Source organism: Pantherophis guttatus, chromosome 8 (genome assembly GCF_059756535.1).
Source record: "Pantherophis guttatus breed Tessera chromosome 8, ASM5975653v1, whole genome shotgun sequence".
NCBI classification, from domain to species: domain Eukaryota; kingdom Metazoa; phylum Chordata; class Lepidosauria; order Squamata; family Colubridae; genus Pantherophis; species Pantherophis guttatus.
Genome location: NC_142070.1, coordinates 28,189,268 through 28,197,500, shown reverse-complemented (window position 1 = coordinate 28,197,500; position 8,233 = coordinate 28,189,268). Strand labels below are relative to the sequence as shown.

Below are 8,233 nucleotides of genomic sequence, written 5' to 3'. Positions count from 1 at the left end.
GATTTTCTGTATCAGCTGTGTTGCTGTCACATGATCACGATACTTGGCTGCCCTTATCAAATGATCGCACATCTTCTCATCTTCACGTTTTTCTGCAGAATACTGCGCACACAATGACTAAAATGTGATGGGACAAAAAAAAGAAAAGAAAACTGCATTGTACTTTTAGGGTATTTCTTTGTCAACAGTGAAATTGCTTATATACTTATATACTTTTGACTTAAAATTTCTACAACAAATAGAAAATGAACACATGACAAAATTTAATAATACACCAGAAATTGCAAACAACAGCTGAGCAGAACATTATCATCCTCATAAAACATGGCCCACTGGGGAAAATATGCAATTTGCCCTTTAACGGTATCTACAATTAAAACCATAAAATGTTTACATAACAGTTTGATGCATTTTTATGCAGAAGTCTCACTGGATCCATTGGACCTTTTTTTCAAGACACTGAAGACAAATAATATTCTCTATAAAATATAAACAGAGGATTCTATTGGGAACATCTTTCAAGGGCCAAAATGCATATACATATTTAATAGGTAACTGAGATTTAAGTGTTATATTATTATGTTATGTTATGTTATGTTATGTTATGTTATGTTATGTTATGTTATGTTATGTTATGTTATGTTATGTTACATAAGAAGTTTTTTATTAAAATCTACAAATTACTTAAATATAAATTATTCTATTAAATAAAATGTTCTTTAAATATATTGAAAGGAAAACTATGATCAGATGTGAAAATGGAACACTGAGACTTATGTTATGCAAAGTTGCATTATGACAACAGAAGCAATTTTTTTTTTTCAGGTAAGTAGTACCTGTTTTATTAAACAGCCATTGGATTCCATCTGTTTGTCCAACTTATTTGTGGTAGCGGCAAATACAGTGCTTTAAACTTTGCAGATAAGCTTTTTTTCTTGCTTAGAATATGAATATGGTATTATAAAATAAAGTAAATATTATATTTTACCCATTATACAGAGCTATTATAGATTAAACATCAGACATGGTTTATCTACCGATTTAGGTTAAACATACTATTATGTCCCAAATGCAGTGGTGGGATTCAAGTAATTTAACAACCGGTTCTCTGCCCTAATGATTTCTTCCAACAACCAGTTTTCCAAACTGCTCAGAAAGTTAACAACCGGTTCTTCTGAAGTGGTGCGAACTGGCTGAATCCCACCACTGCCCAAATGCCTACATGTTTTAATAAGACTGGAGATACCCACATTAAACACCAAAATGCAAAATGGCAGCAACAAAATAAAAAGAGTTAAAATTTCATTCAATATTAGATATATTCTGCACTTTAGCTAGAAAATGCTGATAAATATATCCTTTAGGGAGCATACTTTTTTCATTAGCCCAACATTGTGATACTTAATTATAAAATTAATAGACAAAATTTTACTGAGGGATAGAACTTTACTACTTATTGTTATATCCGAAAAACTTACTATGTCTCATTTATGACTTACTATAGTTTATTTACGACTAGCATGATACCTATTTCTATAACTGATTACAATTGCTGCTCCATTCCAGAGAGACTGAAAAGTTAATACTTAATATAATGATGAAAAATTAAATTTTAATCAATCAATATGATGCACTACCATTTGGGGGAAGCATCATCTTACTCATATGAAATACCTATCTGAAGAGTCATGTCACAGAAGCTACTCACGGAGTTATCAAGGCCCTAAGTCATGTAGGGCTTTAAAGCTGACCAACAGCAGCATCAACTACACCCAGAAATGAACTGGTAGGCAATGCAACTCCCTTAATGTAGCATTACATGTGCAAACCTTGGTGTATTCATAATTGCATTCTGTACCAGATGGTATTTGAGCATAAGAAATTGAATAGGGCTTCCTAATCTAGGAAAGGACAAACCAGGCTATAATAAGTATTTGGGCAAAGGTCCTCCTGCCAAGACAAATTTTTATTTAAGAGCTATAATTTGAATCAGAATCAGAATGCATAACAAAAAGGGAGCAGGCATAAATTGTAGAGAGGTTTGATACCATATTTATATATTTAAAATAACACTTTTATATCTATAGAATGTTGAATAACAGCAAATGGGAAAATAATCAATATTTAAAATAAATATCTTTTAAACTAGCATAGTACATATTGTGTTTTGATTGACTTTAATGCAGTGATTTTAAAAGACAGGTTTTTGTCTCTATAGTCAGTACATGGGCACACAAAAGTACACAGAATGCATGATCTACAAGATTCTTTACATGCTTATCAGTAGAGGTCAAGTGGATTGTTATGGCATGTATTTAAGGACAAGTGAATAATGCAACACCACATAATATTCCAATTTTCTCCTTATTTTATTTAAGATAGAGAAAAGTACAGCTTATACATGAGGAAAAACATTTTCTATGAACGTCTCAATCATAGAACACAAGTACAAGGATTCCTCATCTTACAACCACAATTGAGCACAAAATTTCTCTTGTTAACTGAGGCACTTGTTAAGTGATTCATGCCTCAATTTACAACCTTTTTTGACACAGTTGTTAGGCAAATAACTGCTGTTGTTAAGTGATTAATACGGTTGTTAAACAAATCTGTATACATTATAGAAATTTATAGAAATCTACTCAGTATAAGTGGCTTAAATGTCCTTTTAAATTAAAAGCAGAATTACCAGTAAAACTGTGTTAAGCAATGAAGCAATCCATGTGACAAACAAGTTGCATGGGGTAAAAAATAAAATTTTGTCCCTTTATTTCTGTGCAGATCAATGATTCTTCTACCCTACAGAAAAGAGACTTAATAAAGTTGAAAGCCTATCTTCCATGTATATTATCTATTTTTATATTCTATTAAATAGTCTTTTCCAAATGTATGAATTTACAGTATACTGATTCCAATTTTGTAAAATATATTTTACCCAGAATCTGTAAGAGGACATAGAGAAATCCAATCGAACACATAAGCACCTGAGAATGCAAATTCTCGTCAACATCATATATTTTGACAACAGGAAAAGCTCTTGGGTTGTTCTTTAAGACTTTTTTTGCACTTGACTTTTAACCTTCAGTTTACAGTCTGGACTAAAAATGCCACCGAGGGAAATCTTCCAAAGCTCCTGAATAAGACTTAGAAAAATGAAAGCTTAAAACCTCAATAGCAAACAAAAGTCAACCAATGACAATGTCTGACAGCCACCTTCAATTCTGAAGTGATGCTTCTGTCATCTAACGACTCAAAGTATTGATTTCTTTCAGCATGAAAAAGCCCAAGCCAATGAAATAGATATAGCAGGAGGCCCATTCCCCTCCCCCGATAATAGCCATCAAGGTTAACACAGGCAGAACACTTATCAAGGTATCTTTTCTATTTCTTCTTGTTTTAATGGACTGGATACAATGTATTGGTTTTTCATCTCTGCAACCTGCAGCCTCCACCCCCCTCATCATTTATCCAGCCTTTTACAGATCAGGAGATTTAAAATCTGCATATAAATTAGCTGTCTTTTAACCTATTTATTACAAAAAGAAATGTTATACTTTCATTGCATTACAATTTCCTCAATATCCCAGGCATTAGAAATATTAAAACATGCTTGAAAAAGAGTATTTTGAAAATAAAACAGTAGAAGTATCATGAACAGAAGGATAGATTTAAAGGTCAGCATACAATTTAATGCTGAGAAAGTTCTTTTTTAGAAAGGTAATGTGAAGTACTAGAGTGAAGAACTGCTTTTATTGTGCAACATGATTACGTTATTAAAAATTGTGCTTAACACTTCCCATATATAAAAGTATTTGTTAAAACAGTACTGGTTTGTTGTGGATTTGTGGATCTGAAAATAGAAATGGAACGTAGCCAAAAGAATTGTTCAAATGTCTTCCATGTATAGAGGAGAATTTAGGTCAACTCACAAGAGCTCAGAAGCTCAATTTTAATTTATCTCCCTTTCTCCCTACACATATTGGATTTCCAGAATTCTCCACTCCCACCATCCTAGCTATATATGCATGAAGTTTGAGTACTAGATTCTCTTATATCAACAGATAAATATGAAGAGATGCTTTGATTAGTCTCAGTGAGGTGATGCCATTTTTGTCAACAAGGCAACAAAAGAAGTAGATGAAATGAACAACATGGGGACTTTTCACTTCCGTCTTAGAAATGAGAAGAATATACTGTTCTGCAAATCAGGTTAAAGTGTGCTTTGTTCAAAGTTTCATAAAAGGAAAGCACCTCCTAAATTGTATAACAGAATATTTAATGTTATATACCTACTTTTTATATATTTATTTTAATGAACTCAAGGAATATCTTTGTACATGTTATTGTTTTGTTACAATATGAAACAATATAGCATTAGAAATCAGCTCTAAAAATGAATCGTGTTTATATATGTGTGTGTGTGCATTTGTAGATTCATGCATCTATTTTCAAATATAGAGTATATCTTGAACAAAAAATTAAATTAATTATAAAACTACACTATGATAATTAAATTTAGAATATTCATATTAATTATCTGTTGCCATATAGTATACTTTGTTTAAATACTGTAAGTTCAGGGCAATTGAAACTAAATATATATTTTCTCTGCTCTTTTCCGTGGTTCTGGTTCCATTGGTACATACATCTTGAAATATAACAAAGAATCTTTCAAGAGTGAAAACTGATTTATGTAAAGTGAAACATGTTCTATATTTTTTGCATTCATGTCAGAATCATTGAGGCACTTGCAGATTGAAAGGATTAGCTGGTGGCGTCTCCGTTGCCTGGGGGATGCCCAGTTGGTGGCTTATTTCATGCCTCCGGCAGGAGCTGAAACAAAGGATGAGAACTCATCCTGTCCCATGGCAGCACTCAGGTCTCGAACATGAGCTTGCTCCAACCACCATCCTAACCACAAGAGCCACCACGCTCCTGTATTCTCTGCTAAAAAATTCCAAAACATATATTTAATCTTGAAAGATTGATAATGTTAAATAACAATATACAGGTATTCCTTTAACAATGGTGTGAAATTATGATAGCCCCACAAAAGGTACTTTATAACTTGTAAAGAACTTCTGGCTGTTGCAAGATGTCATAAAACCCTCCCCAGTCATGTGATTTCCACCTGGGTGCTTGGCAACACATTCACACTTACAACTTGTTGTCAAACACCTCACAATGATGTCATTGCCATCTGAAATGTTCTCAGCTGGCTTCCAAAAAGAGTCAATCGAGAAGCTTGGAGGGAAGATTGCTGCTGCTGCCTGCTAAGAGGATTCTTTCTGGAAACTGCCAGAGGATTTCAGTTCCATATGGAGCTGAATATCTCCTGGCAGGCAGCTCTTTTGAGAATGAAAGGGCTGTCTGCAAGAGAGTTTCATCCCCACACAGAACTGAATCACTCTAGCAGACAACCCATTCACTCTCAAAGAGTTGCCTGCTACAGGCATTCAGCCCTGCATTTCGTTCTTAAAAAGCTGTCTGCCTGAGGATTTGAAATCTTTCATCAGACAACTGACATATTTCATCAGACAAACTCTTTTGCTCTACCCACTTAACGACCTAGTAGCTCATGATGACTACAATTGGGTCTGCAAGGATTGTGGTCACTGAGTGAAGCAATCTTGTGAAGTCTTGCTTCCCGCCTGGACTACTGCAACGCTCTCTACATGGGGCTCCCCCTGGGATGCACCCAGAGGCTCCAGCTGGTCCAGAACGCGGCCGCGCGGGGGATTATGGGGGCGACGAGGCGCTCCCATGTGACACCTCTCCTGCGCGAGCTGCACTGGCTCCCGGTGGTCTTCCGGGTGCGCTTCAAGGTGTTGGTGACCACCTTTAAAGCGCTCCATGGCTCAGGGCCGGGGTATTTACGAGACCGCCTTCTACCACCAGTAGCCTCCCACCGGCCAGTACGCTCACACAGAGTGGGCCTCCTCAGGGTGCCGTCCGCCAGACAATGTTGGCTGGCGACCCCCAGGGGGAGAGCCTTCTCTGTGGCGGCGCCCACCCTCTGGAACAACCTCCCCCCAGAGATACGTACAATAACAGACCTCCGGATTTTTCGTCGGGCCCTGAAAACCCATTTATTTCAACTAGCTGGGCTGGCTTGAGTTAAATTTTAAACTGATTTTAAATTGGAATTATTTTAATTACAGCCAAAATATTTAATTATTTTAAACAGTTTTTAGATTTTGTATGTCTTGTTTTTACTTTGGCTGTTCACCGCCCTGAGTCCTATATTGGAGAAGGGCGGTATAGAAATTTAAACAAATAAAATAAATAAATAAAATAATTGCTTTGTTCAACAACCTAGATTCCTTTTCCAATTGTGGTCACAGTTACAGGTAAGTAAGTCGAGGCACCTACTGGACCGGTTCTGATTTTTTCAACATTTGTCTTGGTGGTTGTTAAGTGAACCTACTCTTTCAGCAAAAAGGAGGAAACCCAGCAAAAAACATCATAACAAATAATGGTCATGTGATCACAGGATGCTTAAACCAGTTGTAAAGATGAGACAGAGTCGTAACTCCAAACAGTAGTGAAACAATTGTTTTGTAAATCAAGACTGCCTGTGCCTGTATTTTATAAAGCCACAATAAGCCCGGGACTCCTTATCTACACATAACTTATTAAAGATGCAGAATGCCTGTGTAAGCAGTTCTCTTATGTGAAAATAGTTTGCTTTTGTAAGCAACCATTATTTTTCTCTCTGAATGTAACCCTAGAGGTAACCTGATATGGATATCAGAATACTGTAAAGGTAAAGGTAAAGGTTCCCCTCGCATATATGTGCTAGTCGTTCCCACTTCTAGGAGGCGGTGCTCATCTCCGTTTCAAAGCCGAAGAGCCAGTGCTGTCCAAAGACATCTCTGTGGTCATGTGGCCAGCATGACTAAATGCCAAAGGTGCACGGAACGCTGCTACCTCCCCACCAAAGGTGGCCCCTATTTTTCTACTTACATTTTTTACGTGCTTTCGAACTGCTAGGTTAGCAGAAGCTGGGACAAGTAACGGGAGCTCACCCTGTTACGCGGCACTAGGGTTTCGAACCGCTGAACTGCCGACCTTTTGATTGACAAGCTCAGTGTCTCTGCCACTGAGCCACCGCATCCCTATAGAATACTGTAGAATTAGGCTAATTTAAAAATAAAGGACATTAGTAAAACTGTATCTTTAAAAAAAAAAGAGGGAGATAAGAGAGAGGGAGAAAGAGAAACCTAACTCTGCAATTATTAGACAGAGATCATTTCAAAATCAAAAGTGCCTATACCCATGATGGCGAACCTATGGCACGCGTGCCACAGGTGGCACACGGAGCCATATTGGTGGGCATGCGAGCTCAGCTCTGGCACACATGCACGCACCAGCCAGCTGATTTTCGGGCCTTTTGGGCCCACTGGAAGTCAGCAAACAGGCCATTTCCAGCCTCCGGAGGGTCTTCAGGGGGGTGGGGAAGGCCATTTTTGCCCTCCCCAGGCTCCTAGAAAAGCTCTGGAGCCTGGGGAGGGTGAAAAACAGGCCTGCTGTGCCATCACATGCCAAAAATGAGGGAAGCGCAGGGTGGGTCACCACACATGCACGGGGCAGGGCACATAGAATTATGGGTGTGGGCACACACACACGCAACCCCCCTGTGCTCCCCCGCTTTTGACACACGATGGCAAAAAGATTAGCCATCACTGGCCTATACCCATCGTTCATTTACCGCCAGGTTCATTTGTCTTTTGTAACTATATAGAACTAAATCTTCCTGCTTCAATTTTTTAACTTACAGAAAATAATTAGAAAGCATTTTAAAATTAACTTAATGATGAAAATATTTTGTTCAGAAGAGTTGTATTCGTTCTACAACAAACCTAGACAAACTGCACACAATACATTTCAAATTCACAGATTTGAAGTACAGGCAGTATCATCACAATGGCTTGCTTGAGCAACAGCATTAAAATAATTATTAATAATAGAAGAGCATGGTCTACTATTACTAATATTTTATTGATCCTTGAAATTTTACACATCATTTAAGAAGCAGTCACATGATTCATTCGAATGAAGGTCTAGACAGAAGAGTTCACTTTATTCTGAAGGTACGTATCAAAGTAGATCTTGCCAAGCAATAAAGGCGCATCATCTAAGGATCTCTTTCACATTAAGAATCCTATTAGAAGGAAAACACTAAAAGGTAATTGAATTTCCCTCAGTTATCTTCATCTCTGTCAGCTCCTGC

The 8,233-nt window shown here is 37.2% G+C and overlaps 1 protein-coding gene across 9 annotated transcripts in view; it reads right to left on the bottom strand.

The window, feature by feature from the left end:
• Positions 1 to 8,233, bottom strand: part of LRBA (LPS responsive beige-like anchor protein) — a 359,129-nt gene that overhangs the window by 223,026 nt on the left and 127,870 nt on the right. For all 9 annotated transcript variants that reach the window (XM_034442710.3, XM_060686876.2, XM_034442712.3 and 6 more), the window contains exon 37: positions 1 to 117. This exon is cut by the window's left edge and continues 50 nt beyond it. In XM_034442710.3, the coding sequence (XP_034298601.2) occupies positions 1 to 117 (117 nt within the window). The remainder of the gene's footprint in view (positions 118 to 8,233) is intronic.